This window comes from Cygnus olor, unplaced genomic scaffold (genome assembly GCF_009769625.2).
Source record: "Cygnus olor isolate bCygOlo1 unplaced genomic scaffold, bCygOlo1.pri.v2 scaffold_138_ctg1, whole genome shotgun sequence".
Taxonomy (NCBI): Eukaryota; Metazoa; Chordata; class Aves; order Anseriformes; family Anatidae; genus Cygnus; species Cygnus olor.
Window position 1 is genome coordinate 20,168 of NW_024429104.1, and position 22,378 is coordinate 42,545.

The 22,378-nt window shown below is 73.0% G+C and overlaps 3 protein-coding genes across 3 annotated transcripts; 2 read left to right on the top strand and 1 right to left on the bottom strand.

Annotated features, from left to right (window-relative positions):
• Positions 1–64: 64 nt before the first annotated feature.
• RAD23A (RAD23 homolog A, nucleotide excision repair protein) lies at positions 65–4,896 on the top strand. Its single transcript, XM_040543626.1, has 9 exons — positions 65–246; positions 1,480–1,641; positions 1,727–1,914; positions 2,194–2,249; positions 2,662–2,789; positions 2,883–2,958; positions 3,469–3,599; positions 3,680–3,835; positions 4,488–4,896. Exons 1-9 carry the CDS (start codon positions 175–177, stop codon positions 4,599–4,601), a joined length of 1,083 nt encoding a protein of 360 aa, XP_040399560.1. The 5' UTR covers positions 65–174; the 3' UTR covers positions 4,602–4,896.
• On the bottom strand, positions 4,875–6,358 carry GADD45GIP1 (GADD45G interacting protein 1). The gene is made up of 3 exons (XM_040543627.1): positions 6,004–6,358; positions 5,184–5,655; positions 4,875–5,033 (listed from the first exon to the last, which is right to left on the bottom strand). The coding sequence occupies exons 1-2, from the start codon at positions 6,318–6,320 to the stop codon at positions 5,319–5,321; spliced, it is 654 nt and encodes a 217-aa protein (XP_040399561.1). The 5' UTR covers positions 6,321–6,358; the 3' UTR covers positions 4,875–5,033; positions 5,184–5,318.
• A 2,200-nt stretch (positions 6,359–8,558) lies between these two features.
• Positions 8,559–21,839, top strand: NFIX (nuclear factor I X). The gene is made up of 9 exons (XM_040543620.1): positions 8,559–8,770; positions 15,388–15,919; positions 18,710–18,772; positions 18,875–18,949; positions 19,177–19,297; positions 19,852–19,985; positions 20,495–20,617; positions 21,090–21,255; positions 21,836–21,839. Exons 1-9 carry the CDS (start codon positions 8,744–8,746, stop codon positions 21,837–21,839), a joined length of 1,245 nt encoding a protein of 414 aa, XP_040399554.1. The 5' UTR covers positions 8,559–8,743.
• The last annotated feature ends 539 nt before the right edge of the window (positions 21,840–22,378 follow it).

The following is a 22,378-nucleotide window of genomic DNA, read 5'->3' on the forward strand; positions in this document are numbered from 1 at the left end:
ACCACCGTCACGTGACGGCGGAGGCCTCACGGGGGGAGGGGGAGGGGGGAGCGGCGGCGCGACGCGAGTTCCGGCCGCGCGTCACGTGAGGCGGAAGCGGCGGGGCGCCTAAGATGGCGGCGGCGTGAGTTGCATGTTGTGGGGCCGCCGGGAGGAGCCGCCGCCGCCGCCGCCATGGCGGTGACCGTGACGCTGAAGACGCTGCAGCAGCAGACCTTCAAGATCCGCATGGAGCCGCACGAGACGGTGCGGGGGGGGGCGGCCCCGGGGGGGGCGGGGGGGCAGGCCCGGGAGGGGGGGGGAGGAGCGGGGCGGGGGGGGTTGGGGGCGCCCCCCCTCGCTGTGGTACGACCCGGGGCGGGGGGGGGGCGGGCGGGATTCGGTTTGGGGGGGGGGCTCAGAGTGACCCCGTGGATGCAGGGGGCGGGCGGGGGATGCAGCCCCCCCCCTCCTTCCCCTCCCCCACTGGTATACCCCCCTCTCTTTCCCCCCCCAGTGGTGCGGCCCCCCCGCATCCTGCGGCCCCCCCAGCCCCCCGGAATGGGGCAGACCTCCCCCTTCCTCCCCCTTCCTCTTCCTCCTCCTCCTTCTCTCCCCCCAACCCCCCTCCCTCCCCCCGGCATCCCCTCCAAAATGGTGGAGTCCCAGCCCCCCTCCCCCCCCCCCCCGTCCCCCGCCCCCCCCCCAAATGGGGCAGTCCAAGCCCCCCTGCCCCCCCCCCCCGCGGTGCAGCCCCAGGGGCCGTGGTTTTAGGGCCGGGGGGGCCCCGCCGAGCCCTGTGGGGCTGGGGGAGCTCGGGGCAGCCCCCCCCCGGTGGTTGCCGCCCAAGAGGACGTGCCCCCCCCCCTCGCTTTGGGGGGCGATCTCCTGCTTTTAGGTGGCCCCTCGCTTTTGGGGTGATTTTTCCCTTTTGGGGCTTCTCTGCTTTTGGGATCGTTTCCCCCTCTTGGAGCGCCCCTGCTTTTGGGGTGAGCCGCCTCCGTTTGGGGTAACGTCCTTTGGGGATGCCCCTGTTCCTTGGGGCGTGCTTGCTTTCGGGGTGATCCTTTTCCGCTGGGGGCGATCTCCCCGTTTTCGGGTGCCCCTGCCTTTGAGGTGGCCTCGCTCTTTAGGGATGCTCCTGGTTTTAGGGTGATGCTTCTCTGTTTGGGGTGATTTTCCCCTTTTGGAGTGCCCCTGCTTTTGGGGTGACGCTCCTGCATTTGGGATGGCTTTCCTTTTTTGGGGTACCCTTGCTTTTTGGGGGTGATTCCCCCGTTTCGGGGTGATTCCCCCGTTTCGGGGTGCTCCTCCTCCGTATAGAGCGATCTCCCCCTTTAGGGCTGCCCCCCGCCTTTCGGGATGTCCCTGCTTCCGGGGTGACTTTCTCCTTTTGGGCTGCCCTCCCCCTTTTGGGGTACCTCTCCGTTTCGGGTTGCCTTCCCCCTTTCGCGGTGACCCCCCCCCCCTTTTGGGGTGACCCCCCCTTCGCCCCCCCAGGTGCGGGCGCTGAAGGAGAAGATCGAGGCGGAGAAGGGCAGCGACGCCTTCCCCGTGGCGGGCCAGAAGCTGATCTACGCGGGCAAGATCCTGAGCGACGAGGTGCCCATCCGCGAGTACCGCATCGACGAGAAGAACTTCGTCGTCGTCATGGTCACCAAGGTGCCCCCCCTGACCCCCCCAATCCCCCCTGACCCCCCCCCGTCCCCAAACCCCCCCCCCCCCCCACTCACCCCCCCTCCCGCAGGCCAAAGCCGCCGCGCTGGGCACCGCAGCGCCCGAAGCCGCCGCAGCCGCCGCTGCCTCGGACCCCCCCCTGGCGCCGGGGCCCCCCCCGGCCGCTGACGCCGTCCCCCCCCCGCCGCCGGCGGCCCCCAGCGAGGAGCCGGCCCCCCAGGACCTCCCCCCGCTCACGGCGGCGGAGCCCGCGGCGGGGTAAGGAGGACGGGGTCGTTTGTAATGGGAGGGGGGGGGGTTAAATTTATTTGCTCCCCCCCCCCCGTGTTAGCTGGGGGGGGGTTGGGGTCAAGCGCAGAGGGGATTTGGGGGAGATTTAGGGGGGTGGGGGCAGTATGAAGGGGGTTTTGGGGTGTTATAGGGAAAGGGGGATGGGGTGGGGGGGGTATGGAGGATTTTGGGGGGGCGGTTCTGGGGGGGGGGCTGGTTAAATCTCTCGGAAAGCCCCGCTGCCATGTCTCTCTCTTGAATTCGCAGCTCTGTTCCCCCCCCAGGTGGTGCGGGGCGCTCGGCCGACGCTGCCTCCACCCTCGGTGGGTGCTGCGGGGGGGGGTGGGGGGTGGGGTGACAAGGGGGGGGGTCTGCAGGGGGATGGGGGGGCCGGAGGGGGGGCTCCAGGAGCAGGGGAGAGCGTGGAGGGGTTTGGTAAGTGGGGGATGGGGGGGTGAGGAGGTGGGGGGGTGGGGATGGGGAGGTGGGGGGGGGTCGGGAGGGGGTCTGAGGGGGTGGGGAGAGTCTCGGGGGGGGGGGGGCACGTTATGGGGGGACCAAAATAAGGGCAAGGAATTGGGGCCTTCTGGGGGGCGTTGGGGGGGCGGAACGGAGCTGGGGGGGATTTTTGGGTAGGGGTGGGGCGGCGCGGCTCTGGCCGCGGGTTTTGGGGAATGAGGGGGGGGATTTTTGGGGGGAGGGGGGGTCAGGGGATGGCGCTGACCCTCCCCGCAGTGACGGGCTCGGAGTACGAGACGATGCTGACCGAGATCATGTCCATGGGCTACGAGCGCGAGCGGGTGGTGGCCGCGCTGCGCGCCAGCTACAACAACCCCCACCGCGCCGTCGAGTACCTGCTGACGGTGAGCGGGGGCCGGGGGGGCTGCCGGGGGGGCTGGGGGGGGGGGCGCGGGACCCCCCGAACCCCCCCCCTCACCCTCTGTGCCCCCCCCCAGGGCATCCCCGGGAGCCCCGAGCCCGAGCGGCCGCCGGTGCAGGAGAGCCGCCCCCCGGAGCAGCCCCCGCCTGAAGGTCGGTGGGGGCGGGGCCTCTGCGGGACACGCCCCCAGTGGGAGGGGTCATGTGCGGCCACGCCCCCTGAAAGGGTGTGGGTGGGGCTCCTCCCTGTATGGGGTGGGGTTAGTGGGCTGCCAGGGGTGTGGCCTGGAGGGAAGCTCCGCCCCCCCTCTTGGGAAGCTCTTGGGAAGCCCTGCCCCCATGGAAGCTCCGCCCCCCTCTTGGGAAGCCCTGCCCCCATGGAAGCTCCGCCCCCCCCTCTTGGGAAGCCCTGCCCCCATGGAAGCTCCGCCCCCCCTCTTGGGAAGCCCTGCCCCCATGGAAGCTCCGCCCCCGGGAAGCTCCTCCCCTCCCGAGGCTCCGCCCCCTCCCTTGGGGCGGGCAGCTTATGGTGCAGGGGTGCGGCTTACAGCTGCCCCCACCCCTTTGTGGGCGTGTCTCGGCTAAACGCAAGGGGCGTGGTCAATGCGGGGCGGGCGTGGCCTGGTTAGGCCCCGCCCCACGCCCCGCCCCGCGCCCCCCCAGGGGAGAACCCGCTGGAGTTCCTGCGGGAGCAGCCGCAGTTCCAGAACATGCGGCAGGTGATCCAGCAGAACCCGGCCCTGCTGCCCGCCCTGCTCCAGCAGCTGGGCCAGGAGAACCCCCAGCTCCTGCAGGTACCGCGCCCCCCCGGGACCCCCCCAGACCCCCCCCCGGGACCCCCAGCTCACCCCGTCCCCCTTCCCCCGCCCCCCAGCAAATCAGCCAGCACCAGGAGCAGTTCATCCAGATGCTGAACGAGCCGCTGGGGGAGCTGGGCGACCTCGAGGGCGAGATGGGTGCCATCGGGGACGAGTCCCCGCAGATGAACTACATCCAAGTGACGCCTCAGGAAAAAGAAGCCATAGAAAGGGTGAGGGGGGCGCGGGGGGCGGGCGTCAGTAGGGGCCAGGGCTGACGGGGGGCAGGTATCAGTAGGGACCGGAGTTAACGGGGGGGGAGGGGGCAGCCATCAGTAGGGGCCCGAGTTGACACTGGGAGGGAGAGGGGAGGCTCCCGGCGTTTTATTTCCTTGCAGCCAGACTTAACAATGGCGATGAGGAACTAGGCAGTGGCAGGAGGAGCGCGAATCGATGCGATAATTAGCAGCAGAAGCAGCAGTAAGCGGTTAGAAATCAGACTTAAATGGGGGTAATTGCTTCCCAGCCCCCAGCAGGGACCAGAGTTAACGCTGGGAGGGAGAGGGGGGGCTCCTGGTGTTCCTTGGAGCCAGGCTTAGTGGTGATGGGGTACCGGGGAGCATCATTAGGAGCAGTAACTGGTACAATAATTAGCAGGAAGAGGAATAATTGATTAGAAACCTGATTTAAAATGGGGTGACTGCGTCCCGGCCATCAGCAGGGACCAGGGTAAACGCTCCGAAGCACAGCAGAGGCTGGGCCGGCCCTGGTGTAGGGTTGCCGTCCCGCGGGGGCGAGCGGTGGCTCTGCGGGAGGGTGGGGGGACGCGGGGGCATCAGTAGGGCCCAGAGTGAACGCCCCCCCTCCCCATTTCCGCCCCCCCAGTTGAAGGCGCTGGGCTTCCCCGAGAGCCTGGTGATCCAGGCCTACTTCGCCTGCGAGAAGAACGAGAACCTGGCGGCCAACTTCCTGCTCAGCCAGAACTTCGACGACGACTGAGACCGACGCTGGGGGGGGGCCAGGAACCCCCCCCACGCCCCCCCCCAGGGGCTGCACAGCCTCGCCCCCCGGGGGGGGCCGCGGGGAGGGGCGAGGCTGGGACCCCCCCCTTGGGCCCCGCCACGTCCCGAGGGAGGGGCAGCGATGGGTGCGGCCCCCCCCCCCAGGGCCCGCTCCGGACAAACGCTTCCTCCCTGTGTCCCCCCCCCTCCCCCCAAATTCCTCCCCCCCTCCCCAACTTCCCCTCCCCCATTTGGCCCTGGGGGGGGTAGGGCAGCCCTGTGGGAGATTAAAACAAAACAAAACAAAGGAAAGAGCTCGGGGAAAGAGATTAAACACAGAATTTTAAACCCGGCCCGCGTGCGAGCGCCCAGAGATTTTGGGGGAGGGAGGAGGCCTCTTGGGGGAAGAACGGGGCCTTCTGGGGGCGCTTCGGGCTGGGGGGGGCAGTCGGCCCAGTGCCCCCCCGGGGACTTTGAGGGAAACAACCCCATCCCGCTCCTGGGTTGGGGGGGTTTAGGGTCTCCGTTCAGGAGTGCTACGGGGGGGGGCCTCGCCTGCCCCGGGGTCACCGGGGGGGGGCTTTTGGGGGCGCTTCGGGCTGAGGGGGGGCAGTCGGCCCAGCGCCCCCCCGAGGGATTTTGGGGGGCACAACCCCATCCTGCTCCTGGTTTGTTTGTTTTTTTGGGGGGGGGGTGAGGTCTCCGTTTGGTGCTGCTACGGGGGGGCCTCTCCCGCCCCGGGAGCACCGGGGGGGCGTTGGGAGGCCGCGGCCTCGGCGGCGGCCAGGGCGCTGCGCGCGGCCTCCTCGCGCTCCTGCCGCCGCTGCCGCTTCTCGCGGCGCCGCTCCTCCCGCTCCAGGTCCTGCAGCAGCGCCTGCGCCCGGGGGTCTTCGGGCCGGGGGGGGCCCCCCAGGCGCGCCCCCGCCTCCGCCAGCAGCCGCTGCCGCCGGGCGGCCTCCCGCAGCCTCCGCTCCCGCGCCTCCGCCCGCTCCTGCCGCCAGGCCGCCACGGCCGCCGGCATCGCCGCCAGGCTCCGCGCCACCAGCCGCTGCCTGCGGGGACGGGACGGGACCGGGGGGGGTCGGGGGGGACACCGGGAGCTGCCCCCCCACACGCACCCCGGTATCTGCCCCGGTGCTTCCTGACGGAACCCGAGGGGATTCCCGGTTGCCCCCCGCCCGGTCCCCGTCTCCCCTCCCATCCGTCCCCGGTGTCGCCGCCCCCCCAACAGGTCCCAGCCCGCTCCGGTTCCCCCGGTACCCCCCCCCATCCCTGGTTCCCCCCCCCCCCCACCAGTCCCAGCCCTCTGCGGTCCTCCCCCCTCCGTTTCCCAGCTCCCTCCGGTTCTCCCGGTGCCCCCCCCCCTCCCCGGTACCCCCCAGCCCCGTCCCGGTCCCCACCTCTCCTCCCTCCGCCTCGCCTCCTCCCGCTCCCGCCGCTCCAGCTCCGCCTCCACGTCCCGCAGCGGCGGCTCCCACTCCCGCTCCTCCGCCTCCCGCTCCCGCAGCTCCCCGGGGCCGGGCCACAGCCGCTCCGCCGCGACCCCCGCCGCCTCCCCCAGCCTCCCGAAGCGCCGCGCCGCCGCCCGCTGCTCCTCGGCCCCCGGCGGCGGCGGGGGAACCGCGCGGGGCCGCAGCGGAGCCGCCCGGTACGGCCGCACCGGGACCGCGGCCCGGACCAGGCCCAGCGCCAGGCCCCGCAGAGTGGGCGCCGCCATCTTGTGCGGCGGGGCGGAAGTGGCGTCGGGCGGGAGGGAGAAGGGCGGAAGCGGGTGAAGGTGAGGGCGGAAGCGGGGCCGGGAGGTGGAGGGGGGGGAGGTGGAGAAGGGGAGAGGTTGCAGGCACGGGGGGGCCGCGGGGGGGGGGCGGACGACGGGACAATATTTGGGGTGACCCCGGGGAGGGGCGATATTTGCGGGGTGCCGCGGGGGGGGGCGATATTTGGGGTGACCCGTGGGGGGGGGGCGATATTTGGGGGGGGGCAATATATGGGGTGACGGGGGGGCGATATTTGGGGTGCTCCGGGGGGGGGACCGATATTTGGGGTGACCGGGGGGGGCCTCCCACACTGCCCCCAACGCGTGGACCCCCCCGGGGGGGTTGGGCTCGGGCTCCCCTCCCCCCCCGCCCCCCCCGGGCCCTACAGCAGACGTGGGGGGGGCGGGGCCGCTCCCCCCCTCCTTTGGCTCGAGCCGCGGGGCCGGGGGGGGGCCGGGGGGGCCCTAATGGCTTCCAGGCCTCGGCAGCCGGTGAAAAACCGCCGCTAACCGGAGCCAAAATCCCCCGAAATCGCCCCCAAACCTCCCCCGGGCCTCCCCCGCCGTGGGGACCCGGCCCCCCCCCGCCCCCCCCCGCGGCCTCAGGTGTCGGGCGGGGGCTGTGGGAGGGGCTGGAAGGCGGCCGGGTTTTGGGGCAGTTTTGCCCGATTTTGGGGCCCCTGCGGTTCCGCGCCGCTGCCTTTGTTCTTCCGGTGGCTCTGCCCTGGGGGGGGCGTTTGTGGCCCCCCACCCCCACCCCCCCAGGTCCTTCCTGCCCAGCCGTGTGCGTCCTGGGGCTGGCAGGTGGCATGTTGCGACATATCGTGGCGTGTCATGATGTATCGTGGCATGTCATGATATATCGCAGCGTCGCGACATACTGTGGCGTGTTCCGATGTGTCACGGTGTGTCATGACATATTGCGGCGTCACGACATATCGCAGCATGTTCCAACATATTGCAGCGTGTCACGACGTCATGGCATGTCACGACATATCGCTGCTGTGTCACGACATATTGTGGTGTGTCCTGATATATCATGGCATGTCCCGACATCACGGTGTGTCACAACATATTGTGGCGTGTTGCAACATATTGCATTGTTTCCCGACGTATCGTGGTGTGCCCCAACGTATCGCAGCATGTCACGACATCGTGGCATGTCCTGACATATTGCAGCATGTCACGACACATGTCACCGTGTCACCGCGTGCTCCGTCTGCAGCCGGGTGTCCCCATGCCCCCCCCCGGGGGGGGGGGCACCCTATTTTGGGCCACTTTCCCCCCTCGCCGTGCTCAGCCCCCCCCCAGCACCGCCGGGGCTTGTTTGGAGGTGCCCCTCCCCCCCCCCCCCGTAGGACCCCCCCCGCCAGTGACGTGTGCACGGGGGGACCCCGTGACGTCACAGCCCCCCATGACGTCACCCCCCCAATGTCACCCCCCCCGGTGCTCCCCCGGCGCTGGCGGTGCCGCCCCCCCCCGGCAGCGAAGGGGTGCCGGCGGCGGTGCCAGCGCTGGCACGGGGCGGTGCCAGATGGCCGCAGCCGGCGTGACAGATGGGGGGGCACCGCCACGGCACCGCCACCGGCACTGTCACGGCACTGCCACGGTCACTGTCGCGACACTGTCACAGCACGGCACCGCCACCGGCACTGCCACGGTCACTGTCGCGACACTGTCACAACACAGCACCGCCACCGGCACTGTCACGACACCGCCACGGTCACGGCGCGGCGGTGCCACTGTCACGGTGCTGCCGCTGTCACTGTCACGGCAGTGCCACGGTCACAACACTGCCACTGTCACGACATGGCACTGTCGCTGCCAGTGCAATGCCGCTGTCACCTCAATGCCAGTGTCACCGCAGTGCCCACGGCACGGCACGGCCCCTGGCACCGCGCTGCCGCTGGCGCCGCAACGCCCGTGTCCCGGCCCCGCCCCTGTCGCGACATGTCGCTGTCCCCCCCCACTCTGTCCCCCCCCCCCCCCCCGTGCCCGTGGGGTCCCGGTCCCCCGAGGCGCCCCATCCCAGGGGGCGTGGCCAAGCGCTGAGGGGGCGGGCCCCCAGCTCCAGGGGGCGTGTCCACCGCGGAGGGGCGTGGCCGTACCGCGGGGTGGGATCGAGGGGGCGTGGCCGAGGCGGTGGAGGTGGGCGGGGCCTGACGGTTTGGATGGGCGGGGCTTGGGGGTGGGCGGGGCCGGTGGGCGGGGCCTCGGCGGCGCTTCCCGCCGGCAAAAGTGCGGCGGGCGCCGAACTTCGGCCAAACTTTCCCCGCGCCGCCGCCGCCGCCCGGTCCCGGTCCCGGTCCCGGTGTCCCGGTCCCGGTGTCCCGGTCCCGGTCGCGGCCCCCCGGCCATGCCCCGCCGCGGCTGACACCGCCGCCATGTACTCCCCGTACTGCCTCACCCAGGTACGGGCCGCGAGCGGGGGGCCGGTGCCGGGGGTGGGCCGGTGCCGGGAGTACCGGGGGGGGGCCGTCCGGTACCGGGGGGGCGCCGTCCGTTAACGGGAAAGGCCGTCCGTTAACGGGGGGGCCGTCCGGTACCGGGGAGGGCCCGGGAGCCGCCCTACGGAGGGTTTGGGGTTTGCTGCGCGTCTGCACCTCCCTGAAAACGGGGGGGGGGGGGGGGCATGGAGCCCGCCCCCTCCCCCCCCCCGTCTCCCCGGTGCTCGGTACCGGGGAGGCGGCGCTCCCGCTGGAAGCACCCGGTAGCGGTGGGGGGCTCCCGGGGGGGGGGGTGCCAGCTCCCGGGACCGGGGAAAAAGCGGCGGGGAGTCCCCGGGGGGGGGCCCCGTCTGGTACCCGCGGTCCCGGTCCGGGCTCGGGGCTACCCCCGGTTCCGTCCGGTGCCCGCAGAGGGTCGGGGGGGCCCCGAGACCCCGCGCTGCGGCTCCCCGGGGCGGGTGACCGGGGGGGCTGCTGCCCGCTGCCGCCGTCCCTGCCGCATGCCCGGTGCCCCCCGGTCCCGGTTGCCCCCCCCCCGGTCCCGGTTGCTCCCCCCGGTCTGGTTTCGAGCGGGACAAGCAGCCGCTCCCGGGGCATCCCCGCGCCAAGGACCGGTCCCGGCCCCGGTGCTGCCCGGTGCGGAGCGGAGCGCCCCGGTGGCCGCGTACGGGGACCCCGCAGGCTCCCGGTGCCGCCGCGGTCCCCGGTTCCTGCAACGAGGGGGGGGGAACCGGGACCGGGGGTCCCTGTGCGGGGCAGGGGTGTCACCGCGCGGGGCCGCCGCTTCTCGCCCCGGGGGGGGGGCGAAGGGAGGGGGGGATTGGCCTCGGGGGGGGGAGCAGAGTCGGGGGGGGGCTTCTAAGGGGAGGGGCAGGGCAAAGGAGGGGGGGGAGGTCGGGGATCGGTGCCGTTGGGCCCCCCCCCGTAGGGTTCAGTCCTGGAGCTGCGTCCCTATAGTGGGGGGGGCTCTCCCCGGGCCCCCCCCTTATTCTGGGGGCTGCATCGGGGGCGGCGGTGGCTCAGGCAGTCCCCCCCCCCCCGCGCAGCCGGGGCTTGGCTGGGTTTCACCCCCCCCCCCTCCCTTTGCCCTTTTCTCCCGCTTTTCGGGGCGGTTTTGGCGGCCGGTTGCGTCTGGGCGGGCGGCCAGCGGCGCTTCTCGCAGCTTCGGCGCCCGCCCCGCACACGCGTGTGCACGCGCCAGCAGCCCAGCGTTGCACATGCGTGTGTGCCTCTGCCCGCGCACGCCAGCGACATGCGTGTGCTGGCGCACACGTGTGTGTGTGCGGGCACGCTGCAGGCGGGTGCTCACCTGGCGCGGGCACGGCTGCACACGCGTGTGCACGTGCACGACGGCCTCGCGGGAACAATTGTGCTGTGCCCGCGCGCGTGCCCGCTGGTGCAGCACGCTCACGTACATGTGCACGCCGGCCTTGTGTGCCTCCTGCACGTGTGTGCTTGCACACGTGTGTGCTCACATACATGTGCACACCTGCACCCCGCTCTCCCGCCCCGCTTCCCTTTCTGAGGCGATTTCTGGGTGGTTTTGGGCCGCTGCCACCATCCCCTATAGCTCCGGCATCGGGCGCGCGCCAGGATCCGGCCGTGGCTGCTGCGGCACGGATAACGGCACGGGGAGCGGCACGTATAGCGGCACGTATAGCGGCACGTATAGCAGCACAGATAGCGGCAGCTCCCGCCGCCGGGCCCCGTGGCTGCGCAGGCAGCTGGCGGCGCGGTGCTTGTCGGCGCTGGCGGCACCGATCGCCGTCCCCTATAGCGTCCCCCTATAGCGGCCGCGCTATGCGGCAGCTCCTCGGCGAGCCCCGGCGGGGCCGCGCGCATCGCTGCCCCTATAGAGGGATAATAACGCCCGGCACGCTCCTTCCTATAGGAAACCCCCCTGCGGGGCGCGTGACGCCCACGGGCGGCGATGGCACGAGGCGGTGGCGGTGCCGTCAGCTCCACGGCGGCGCCGGGGGGGGCGCGGGGTGGCCCTGCTGCTCCCTGCTCCCTGCCCCGGCACACGGTGCGGGGTGGCACGGTGCCACCGCGCGTCGCCAGCCCTGTAGGGCGTTCTGGCCGCCGTACAGCCCGGTGCGGGGCGCGCGCATGGACCGGAGCCGGCGGCAGCGAATGCCGTGGCCATTTTCTCTCGAAAACGCAGGAGGAAATTCAGAGCGGCCCCCCCGAATCCGTGCATCCACACCCCCCGACATCAGCCCCCGTGGAGGGGCGCGACGTGGGGACCCCAACACATGGGGTGGGGGCCGCAGCCCCTATAGCGGCGTGCGTGGGGTGCTGTGGAGTGCGGCACCTATAGCACGGCGCCTGCTGCCCTATGGGGCCGCGCTGCCCGCAGTGGGGTGCGGCGCGTGGCCCGGTGGGGCGTGGGTGTAACGCACAGGACGCGTGGCACGTCTGTGGGAATAACGCACGGCACGTCTGTGGGAACAGTGCGTGGAGCGCACGCAGGGCACGCAGGGCACGCGGCGCACATGACGGGTGCGGACGGTGCCGCCGTGGCACCGGCTGCGCCCTAACACCTGCATGTGCCGGGGACACACGCGTGTGCCAGATGCGCCCGCGTGGAACGCGTCCACGCTTCCCTCTGCGTGTGTGCAAGGCGCGCGCTTCGGCCTTCGTGCACGTGCGTGTGTGGTGCCTGCAGGGATGTGCCCCCCCCCCCCCAAATCCATGGGGCGTGCGGCACACGCGCGTGGCAGGCATGGCATGGCCACGCAACCGCCCCAGGCCCCGCGCGCGGCTGCGGTGCGGCTGATGCAATCGGTGCGGGATGGGCCCCCCCCTAAAATCCCCCCCCCGCCACATGCGAGGCCGTGCGAGGTGCCCGGGGCGGGGTGGGGGCGGCGACACGCGTGGGCGCCGCGCGGTGCCGGGGAGGGGGGGGGACACAGGGCCAGGCCGTGCGTGTGCCGCGTGTCCGTGCCGCGTGTGCCGAGCTGCGCGCGCCCCCACCCCACGTCCCGGCCCCTTGGCCCCCCCAGGCCCCCCCCGCACCCCCCCCAGCAGCGGGGCCCGTGGTGGCATCAATAATGGAGGAGCCCTGGGCTGGGCTGGGGGGGTCGGGGAGGGCCCTGAATTATTGATGGGCCACAAAAAGCTTTCTTGGCCGCCGCAGCACCGCGGGGCCCCCCCGGCCCGGGGCTGGCAGGAGGCCACGGGGATAACGGGCGGGGAGGGGGGCTCAGGGACGGGGGGGGGGCAGCTGCCGGGGTCCCGCAGTGCCAAACCTCACCGGCCCCGCGCTGCGGCACCGCCAGCCGCCGCGCCACGGCCCCGGCCTCGCCCCGCGCCCCCCAGCCCAGCGCTGCCGTCACCGGGCCCTCCACGTGGCCGCGGGCAGGCGATGTCCCCGCGGCCCCTCCCGGACGCCCCCCGCCCGCCACCTGCGTCCCCCCCCCCCCCCATGTGTCCCCCCCCTCCCCAGCCCGACGCCTTCCCTCGAGGCCGCCGGCAGCTCCCGGCCTCGGAGCGGGGTCCCCTCGTGTCCCCCCCCCGGCCCCTGGGCAGGGAGCGCCGGGGAAGGGTCTTGGCAGCCCCGGAGGAAGGGGCCGCGGGCGGGGGGGGATTTTTGGCGGCAAGTCTGGCTTTTTCGGGTTATTTTCTCTCGCGGCGAAGCCGAGGGGCCGAGGGGGGAGGCTGCTGGCAGCAGCGCGGGAGGGCGGGCGCTGCCGGGGCTCTGGGGGGGGGGGGTTGAGGGGAGAAAGGGGGGGGGGGGGGGGGAGAAGGCTGCAAATTTTTTTTTTTTTTTTTTTTTGCTTTATTTTATTATCCCCCCCCCTTTTTTTTTCTACCACCCCCCGTTTTTTCGGCGGCGTCTCCTCCCCCTCCGCCGCAGCCGGGCGCTGGCGCTTTGCCGGGTGCTTACAGCTGCGGACGCGGCAACGTGGCTTCGCCCAAGACTGCAGCTCAATGCGGGGCCGCGCAGCCAATTGCAGCCCGGCAGCGCGGGGCCGGACCCCGCCGGGGGGACCCCGACCCCCCGGGGGGACCCCAACCCACCGGGGGAGCCCGACCCACCGGGGCACCCCGATCCCGTTACCGCCGGGCGCGAGGGCGCGGGCGTGCGGGCGGACCCGGCCGGGAGCCTCCAGATCCTTCCGTGGCCACCTGGCACGGCCCCGGGATGCAGGGGGGCGGGCGAGGGGGCGAGGGGGGGTCCCAACGCCTCCCCCCCCCCGATGGGGGTCCCGTGGCCGAGGCTTCCCCCCCCGGGATCCTCCGGTGCCACCCCGACGGCCGCCGTGGTGTGGCCGGGAGGGGACCGAGGTGACCGGGAGGGGACCGAGCATCCCCGAGCACCTGGGGGCCCTTTGTCCTCCGGGGGAGTGGGGGTTTGGGGGAGGGGGGGGGCAGGGGTCCCCGCCTCCCTCAGCACCCCCGGGGCCGCCCCGAGGTGGGGACGGGGCTTCGGGGACCCCCCGGGTGCCCCCTCCTCGACGCACCCCCCCCCCGCGCGGCCGCGCTGCTGTGGCTCGATTTGAGCTTTGGGAAGGAAAAAAAAAAAAGAAAAAAAGAAAATGAATAAAAGGGGGGGGGGGGGGGGAACAGAAGGGGCTGGGGAGCGCCCCCCAACCCCGTGCTGCTGCTTTGGGGTGAAATTCGAGGGTTTTGGCGCTGGAGGAGGGCGAGGGCGCAGCCCCTGGGAGCCTCCCCCTGGCCTCGCTCCCGAAACTCCCCAATTTTTTCTTTTTTCCTCTTTCTTTTTCTTTTTTTTTTTTTTTTTATCCTTCGCACAGAGGGAATTAATTACGGGGGGGGGGGGCGGGGGTGGAGAGGGGGGCATTGGCTCCGAGCTCCGCGTCGGGGATTTGGGGGCAGAAACGGAGGTTTTGGGCCGTTCCGCGCCGCCGCGCGCAGGGGCCGCTCCGGGGCTGGGGAAAGCAGCCAAAATCCGGGGCTTTTCCCCCAAAAAAAAGGGCGTGCCGAGGGGAGCGGGGCCCCTGGGGCGGGGGGGGGGCGGGGGGTCGCGCGAGGACGCGGGGCCGAGCCCCCCCCCCCAAATTCCCTGCCCGGGGGTCGCGGCCGGCACCGCCCCCCCCCCCCCCCCACGCGTGTTTTGGGATCCGAGCCCCCCCCAGCCCCCCCCTACAGAGCCCCCCGACCCCCCCCGGCACGTGCAGCCCACGCGTGGCCCCCTCTCGGAACCCACGGGTGGGGGGGGGGGGGCGCGGGGATCACGCGTGGAGCCCCCCCGGCCCCCCCCCGCCCCCCCCGTGTCCCGTCCCCGAACTCCCCGGTCCTCCCCCCCCCCCCCCCCGCTCCGTTCCCCCCCCCCCCGGCCGGTCCCGGCCGGTCCCGCCCCCCCCGTCCCGGCCAATGGGGCGGGCGCTCCCCCCGCGCGCTGCGCTGCCATTGGCCGCCGCCGCTCCGGTCCCGGTGCCAAAAGGGGCCGCGGCGGCTCCGCGCGCTCCGCGCCCGGCGGCGGCGGCGGGGCTGGGGCTGGGGCTGGGGCTGGGGCTGGAGCTGGGGCTGGAGCTGGGGCGCTCCGGCTGCGAGACGGCTCCGGTCCCTCCCGGTCCCCCCTCCCTCCCCCCCGGTGACCGGGACCCGCTCCGGAAACCGGCATTCCCCCGGTAACCGGGACCCCCCTCCGGAAACCGGGATCCCCTTCCCATAACCGGGACCCCCCCGGTAACCGGCATCCCCCTCCGATAACCGGGACCCCCCTCCGGTAACCGGGACCCCCCCCCCCAGTGCCCGAGCCCCTCCCTGCTCAGTGGTGTCGGGAACCGGGACCCGCCACTCGCAGCTCCGGTGCCCGCTTCGGTGCCCGCCCCTCGCCCCCCCCGTTAACTTCTTCTCGCCGGTAGTGGCCCCCCCACCCCTTCCCGTCCCGTTATTGCCCCCCCCCGCCCCGGTTTTGCCCCGCCGGGGCCCGACTGGCAGCTGCCCACGGCAGGGATGAGCCGCCGCAATGGTACGGACGGGGACGGGGACCGGCGGCACCGGGGATGGGGACTGGGCACCGGTGGCACCAGGGAGTGACGGAGTCAGGGACGGGGACCGGGCAGCGGTGGCACCAGGACGGGGACAGGGACGTGAGCGGCGGGTGGTGACTGGGGGCCGGGGATGGCACCGGGGCCGGGAAGCAAAGGGAACAGGGCTGCGGAGCACCGGGAACCGGGGCTGGGGACCGCTGGCACCGGCGATGAGGACGGACGGACGGCACCGGGGCTGGGGACCGGGGACAGGAGCGGGGCTGGCAGCAGGGACCGGTCGTGGCAACGGGGATGGGGACCGGGACCGGCTGCTTGCGGACGTCCCTGGGGATGAGGCTGTGCCGGCGGCACCGGGGCTGGGCACCGGGGCTGCAGCGGCACGGGGCTTAGTGGGCACCGGGGCTGAGCAGGGACCGGGGCTGGGCACTGGGGCTGAGCGGGCAGCGGTGCTGAGCCGTCCCGGCGCCTGTGCCGCAGCAGCGCCGCGGGGCTGTGCCATTACCGGGGCCGTTCCCGAGCCCTGAAGGCGGCCGTTGCGGGCGACGGGCACCGGGCAGCACCGGGAGCGGTGCCGGGACCGCTGGCCCTCGCCCCGCTGACGCCATTGCCGCCCCGCAGGATGAGTTCCACCCGTTCATCGAGGCGCTGCTGCCCCACGTCCGGGCCTTCTCCTACACCTGGTTCAACCTGCAGGCCCGCAAGCGCAAGTACTTCAAGAAGCACGAGAAGCGGATGTCGAAGGAGGAGGAGCGCGCCGTCAAGGACGAGCTGCTGGGCGAGAAGCCCGAGGTCAAGCAGAAGTGGGCCTCGCGCCTCCTGGCCAAGCTGCGCAAGGACATCCGGCCCGAGTGCCGCGAGGACTTCGTGCTCTCCGTCACCGGCAAGAAGGCGCCGTGCTGCGTCCTCTCCAACCCCGACCAGAAGGGCAAGATCCGCCGCATCGACTGCCTGCGCCAGGCGGACAAGGTGTGGCGGCTCGACCTGGTGATGGTCATCCTCTTCAAGGGCGTCCCGCTGGAGAGCACCGACGGCGAGCGCCTGGCCAAGGCGCCGCAGTGCGCCAGCCCCGGCCTCTGCGTGCAGCCGCACCACATCGGCGTCACCATCAAGGAGCTCGACCTCTACCTGGCTTTCTTTGTGCAGGCGCCCGGTGAGTGCGGACCGCCGGCGCCGGCGAAGCGCCGGGACCGTGTCTGTCTGTGTGTGTGCGTGTGTGTGCGCGCCGCGGGGAGCCGGCCCCGCAGCCGTCCTGCGCCTCTCCGTCCCCCCCCCCCAACAGCCTCCCAAAATTTGGGGTCCCCCGTAACCCCCCCAGGACGCCCGGGGGCTGGCGGCGATGCCGGCAGCGAGCGCGCGGCCACGGCTGGAGCGGTGCCGCTGCCGCAGCTCCGGGGCAGTGCCGCAGCTGGGGCCGGCGACAGCCCCCGGGGGGGCGGAAGCGAGGAGGAGGAGAAGGAGGAGGGGGGGGGGATCCCGTACCCACAGCCCCCTCCCCGTGCCCGCGCAGGGCAGCCCCGGGCGGGGGGTGCGGCCCCCGCGCGCCTCGCACAAAGCGGCGCCGAGTGCCAAAGCGCGCGCCGCGTGCCGAGCTGGGTGCCGCGCGCCGTGCCAGAGCGTGCACCGGGGGCCGTGCGCGGTGCTGGGCCGTGCCCCGTGTGCCGTGCCCCGTGTGCCGTGCCCCGTGCTGTGCACCGTGTGCTGTGCACCGCGCTCCGTGCCGCGCACCGTCCCGTGCAGCGCTCCTGCACCGGTGCCGTGCTGGTGCCGGGCACCCAGCGGGCGCCTTTGTCTCCGCTGGGCTGCGGGTGCGTGACACAGGGGCACATGCACGGGGGGGGGGGGGGGGCACACGAAATGCAGCCCCCCCCCGCACAGGTGTGTGCGCACACTCCCCGCCTGGACGAGGGGGGCCTGCTGCCAGGGAGGGCGGATTTTGGGGCTGGAGCGAGCGATTTTGGGTGGTTTTCGGTGGCTCCTCGACGTCCCCCGTGGGCTTTCGGGGTGGGGGGCAGCACTTTGTGCCCCCCCACACACACACCATGAGCAAGGCGAATCCCCCCCCCCCGCGCCCAGGCCTGCGTGCCAAACCGGGGCACGTCCCGGGGGGGGGGGGCACGGGGGGGCCCTGCAGCTCCCCCCCCCCCACACATCCCCCCCCCCTCCGTGCCCCCCCCCCAGCCCGGCCGGGGAGGGCTCCGACAGCCCCAGCCCGGCTCCCGCCCAGCGCCGCCAAAATGGCCCCGGTTGGCACCGTGCCCCCATGCGCCGCACGAGGCCCCGTGCGCAGCCCTGCCCCCCCCCGACCCCCCCCCAGCGTCTGTGTGCCCCCCCACACCCCCTCCAACCCCCCCACCCCCCACCCTTTTGCCGGGGGCCCTTTTGGCTCCCGTGGGCCCGGGGGGGGCGCGGTGCCAACCCCCTCCGTGCGTAAGATGGCGGCGACTGTTGGCACCCGAACCGCGCTGCGGCACCGCCGCCGGGACCCCCCCCGCACGCCTGGGACCCCCCACTTGCCACCAAGGGGGGGCCCCCCTGCAATTACATGACGCCCCCCCCCCCCCCCCCCCCCCCCCCAAAAAAAAACCCTGAGGCAAAGTGCCCCCCCCCCTACACCAACCCCCCTCCCATTGCTGGCCTGCCCACCACCATGGCTGCCACCAGGTCCCAGCAGCCCCCCCCCAAAAAATTTGTTCCATGGGGGGGATCAAGGTGCTTGGGTCCCCCCCAAAATTTGTTCCGGGGGGGGGGGGCGGGTCCAGGTGCTTAGGTCCCCCAACCCCCCCCAATTTTTTCCATGGGGGAGGGTGGTCCAGTTGCTTGGGTGTCCTCCCCCCCAAAAAAATTTGTTCGGGGGGGGGGGGGGTGTCCAGGTGCTTGGGACCCCCCCCAAGGTGCTCCGGCCTCACTTTGAAGGGGGTCCAGACCCTTTTGGGGGGGTCCTTGCGGGGGTCCCGGTGCCCCCCCCTGGCTCCATGCACCTGGGGGGGGGGATCCAGGGGGGGCACGGTCACTGCTGCGTTGCCCCCCCCCAGCACAGCTGGGTCCGAGGGACACAGGTGTGGGTTTGGGGGGGGAGGGGGCTGCAGCTGCCCCCCCAGCACCTGGACCCTCTGCTGGGGGGCTTCGCGGGGGGGCTGTGGACACCAGGGGGGGCAGGGGAGGCACGGGGATCACTGTGAGCAGCCCCCCCCCCCCCAGGGGTCGTGACCTGGCTGACCTCTGAACCCGCAGGCAGACGAGGGGGGGATTTGGGGGGAGGGATTTGGGGGGGGGAGTCTGAGGGTGGGTGGGGGTCTGAGGCGGGGGGATCGGTCCTCCTGCCCCCGATACGGTGGGTATTTTTTTGGGGGGGGGACACGACCCCAGGGTGAGGGCAAGGTGCTGAGGGGGGGGCGGGGGGGTGTGTGGGGGGGGGGCAGGACCCCCCCCCCAGCCCGGCGCAGACAATGGCCGCTTTGTTGGCGCTGCCCGCTGGCGGGGGGCCAGCGCATTCCTGGCCCCCAGCCCGGCCCCATGGCGGCCCCCGGCCCCCCCCGCCTTGGTCCCCCCCCGCCCCCCCCCCAGCTTGGCCCAGCCCCCCCTGCCCCCCCCCAGTTCCCTGAGCCTCCCCCCATGGCTGCTGGGTTCCCCCATCACCGGCCCCCCCCGGGGGGGGGGGGGGGCACCTATAGGGGGTGTCTGAGGGCGGGGGGGGCGGGGGGGGCGGGGGGGGCAGGGAGGCGGGGGGGGCGAGGTCGCAGCGGGCGTTCACCTCGGGTGACCCTGTGGGAACTGGGGGGGGCACTGATAAGGGATGGGGGGGGAGGGGGCTGGAATTAGGGGGGGGTTGCAGGGGGCTGGGGGGGGCAGGGGGCTGGGGGGGTGGTAGAGGTCTCGGGGGCGGGGCGGGGGTCTCGGGTGGGGGCGGGGGGCGGGGGCTGACCCCTTTCCCCCCCCGCAGACTCGGGACAATCGGACAGCTCCAACCCCCAGGGGGACGCGGACATCAAACCACTGCCCAACGGTGAGTGCCCCCCCGCCCCCCCCCCCGCCGCCCCCCCTCCGTCCCCACGGGACCCCCCCCAGCGGTGTCCCCATGTGTCCTCCCCCCGTGTCCCCCCCCCAGGGCACCTGACCTTCCAGGACTGCTTCGTGACGTCGGGCGTCTGGAACGTGACGGAGCTGGTGCGGGTGTCCCAGAGTGAGTGGGGGGGGCACTGGGGGGGGGCACGGGGGGGGGGTGCGGGGCTGGGGGGGGGCATGGAAAAATCTTGGGGGAGGCCACAGGATGGAGGTAGGGGGGGGGGCGGTGGGAATGGAATGATGGGGAGGGGGGGGGACGGACATGGGGGGGGCACCAGGGAGGTCCCATGTGTGACCTGTGCCCCCCCCCCCCGCGTGTGCCCCCCCTGGCCCCCCCCCCCCCAGCCCCCGTGGCGACGGCGTCGGGCCCCAACTTCTCGCTGGCCGACCTGGAGAGCCCGGGGGGGTACTACAACATCAGCCCCGTCGCCCTCGGCCGCCGGCCCCTGGGCCCCCCCACCGCCAGGTACCCCCTGCCCCCCCCCTTTGCCCCCCCCGCCCCCCCCCGGCACTCCAAGGCCCCTCCCCAGCCCCTGGGACCCTCCACGACCAACCTCAAACCCTCCTCAGACTTCCCTGGAACCCCCCCATAACCCCCCCAGCCCCTCGAACAGCCACCCCCCCCACATCTGGACCCCCCCCCAATCCCCCCCCACTTCACCCCTGACCCCCCCCCCCCCCCCAAAAAAAGCCCCCCCTGCATCCCCGTGTCCCTTTTGCCCCCCGTATGTCCCCCCATCATGTTCCCAGTGGCGGGGTGGGACCCCCTGTAACCCCCCCCAGCCCCTTGAACCGCCCCCCCCAAATATCTGGGCCCCCCCCACACTTCACCCCTGACCCCCCCCCCAAAGAAAGCCCCCCCTGCGTCCCCGTGTCCCTCTTGCCCCCCATCGCGTCCCCAGGTTGCGGGCTGGGTGACCCCTCTGTGTGTGTGGGGGGGGGGGGGGGGAGGGGGGATTTTTTTGGGGAGGGGGGATTTTTTCTGGGGGGGGTCCGGGGGTGACAGCGGTGTCCCCGCAGCGGCCCCAAACGCCCCAAGGCGCTGGACGAGGGGGACCTGGAGGGGCCCGGGGACGACGTCTTCTACCCGGGGCCGGGCCGGTCGCCAGCCCCCGGGAGCAGCCAGGGGCCGTGGGGGGGGGACGTGGACACCGGTGGGTGGCGTTCGGCGGGGGGGGGGGGGGGGGGGGGCAGATAAAAAGGGGGGGGGTTGGGGGGAGGAATGGGGGGCTGGAGGGTTACGGGGGTCTGGGGGGGGACCTGCGGGAGGAGGAGGTTTGGGGGGGGCTGTGCTGGGCGGGGGCATGGTTTGGGGGGGATCTGGGGGGGGATGAGGGGGTGTGGGGGGGCAGATGGGATGGGGGGGCTCTGGGGGGAGGGATGGGGGCACCTGGGTGGGGAATGGGGGGCTTGGGGGGGGGTGGGGAAGAGGGGCTTGGGGGGGGCTGTGGGAGAAGGAGGAGGGGGCTTGGGGGGGGGGGAATCTGTGCGGGGGGGGGGGGGGGCATGGAGGGGTGTGGGGGGGCGGCACGGAGGGGTGCAGGGGGGAGGGTAGTTTTTGGCAGGGGTGTCCCGGAGGGGTGCAGGGGTGCTCTGGGGGATTTCTGCTGGGGGATCCCAGTGGGGGGGGGGGCCCCCCTCACCCCCTCCCCGCGCCCCCCAGGCCCGGCGGCGCTGAAGAAGTCGGGGAAGCTGGATTTCTGCAGCGCGCTCTCGGGGCACGGCACCAGCCCCCGCATGGCCTTCGGCCACCACCCGCTGCCCGTCCTGGCCGGCGTCCGCCCCGGTGAGCCCCCGGGACCCCCCCCGGGACCCCGCCCCCTGGGACTCCCCCCGGGACGCCCCCCCCCGGGACCCCTCCTTGGGACCCCCCCCCCCCCCTTGGGACTCTTCCTTGGAACCCCCCCCTTGGGACCCTGCTGCCTGCGTCCTCCTCCCCCCCTTCTACCCCTGGGTGGGGGGGGTTGGGGTGGGGAGGGGATGGGGGATGGGGGGGGTTGAGGTGGGGAGGGGATGGGGGATGGGGGGGGTAAAGGGGGTAAATGGGGCGGGGCTGAAGGGGAGGGGGCTAAAGGGGGGGGGCTAAAGGGGGGTTAAAGGGGGGGGCTAAAGGGAGGGGGTTAAGGGGGGGTGGGGGTTAAAGGGAGGGTTTTTAGGGGGGCTTTTAAAGGGGAGGGGGCTGGAGGGCGGGAGCCCCGCGCGCCGGGACCCCCCCCTCCTTGCGGCCCCCCCCGGCCCGGCGCTGAGGCTCGGTGCAGGCAGCCCGCGGGCCACGGCCTCGGCGCTGCACTTCCCGTCGGGGTCGCTGCTGCCGCAGTCGGGGCCGTACTTCGCGCACCCCACCATCCGCTACCACCACGGCCAGGACTCGCTCAAGGACTTCGTGCAGTTCGTCTGCGCCGACGGCGCCGCGCAGGGCCCCAGGTGGGGGCGGGGCCGGGGGTGGGCTGGGGTGTGGGGGCGTGGGCGGGGCCTCGGCGAGTGGGCGGGGTCTGGGGTGGGCGGGGCCTCGGGCTGGGCGGGGCCTCGGGTGGGCGGGGCGCGGCTGTGGGCGGGGCCTCGGAGTGGGTGGGGACTTGGGGTGGGCTGGGCCTTTGGAGTGGGTGGGTCCTGGGGGCGGGGCCAGGGCTGGTCGCCACGGCCACCAAGGGGCGTGGCCTGTATGCAAATTGGTCCCTCCCTGTCAAGGTGTGCGCGGATGGGACCTGGGGGTGGGTGGAGCCTGGGGAGTGGGTGTGGCTTAGGAGTATGGGTGGGGCCAGGTGAGTGGGCAGGGCCTTGCATGGGCGTGGCCTGGATATGAGCCTTAGGTGTGGGCGGGGCCTGGGGTGGGTGGAGTCTGGGGGTGGGGCAGGGCTGGTTGCCATGGCAACCGAGGGGCGTGGCCTGTATGCAAATTGGACCCTCCAGCCGCCATGAGGGTATGGGCAGGGCCTCGAGGTGGGCGGGGCCTGGGGTGTGGGTGCGGCCTGTATGCAAATCAGCCCCTCCCTGTTACCGCAAGGTGATGTGCGTTCGGTGTGGGGTTGGGGGTTGAGGTGGGGCTTGTATGCAAATGAGATTTAGGGGTGGGGTCTGTGCAGGACAAGTGTGGGGAGGCGGTGCCTCTATGCAAATGAGGTGGAGGAGGCGGAGCCAGCAGGTAGAGAGGAGGGGCACATGGGTAGGGCCTCCACACCAGCACTGCCCTGGGGGTGGGGCCTGTATGCAAATGAGGTAGCAGGGGCGGAGCCAGTGGACAGATGGGGCCATGTGGGTAGGGCTTCTTAGCACCGCCCTGTGGGTGGAGCCTGTATGCAAATAAGGAGCCAGAGGCGGAGCCAGTGGACAGGTGGGGCCACATGGGCAGGGTCTCCATGCCAGGACTGCCCTGAGGGCGGAGCCTGTATGCAAATGAGGCCGAGCCTGTATGCAAATGAGGCTGTGCAGCTGCACTGCCTGCAGCGGAGGGGACAGGATGGGGGTGACCGAGATGCCCCCGCCCCAGGACCCCCCCCCCCCAAGGTGCCCCTCCCCCCCATGCCATGGGTGCCCCCCACCCCGCTGC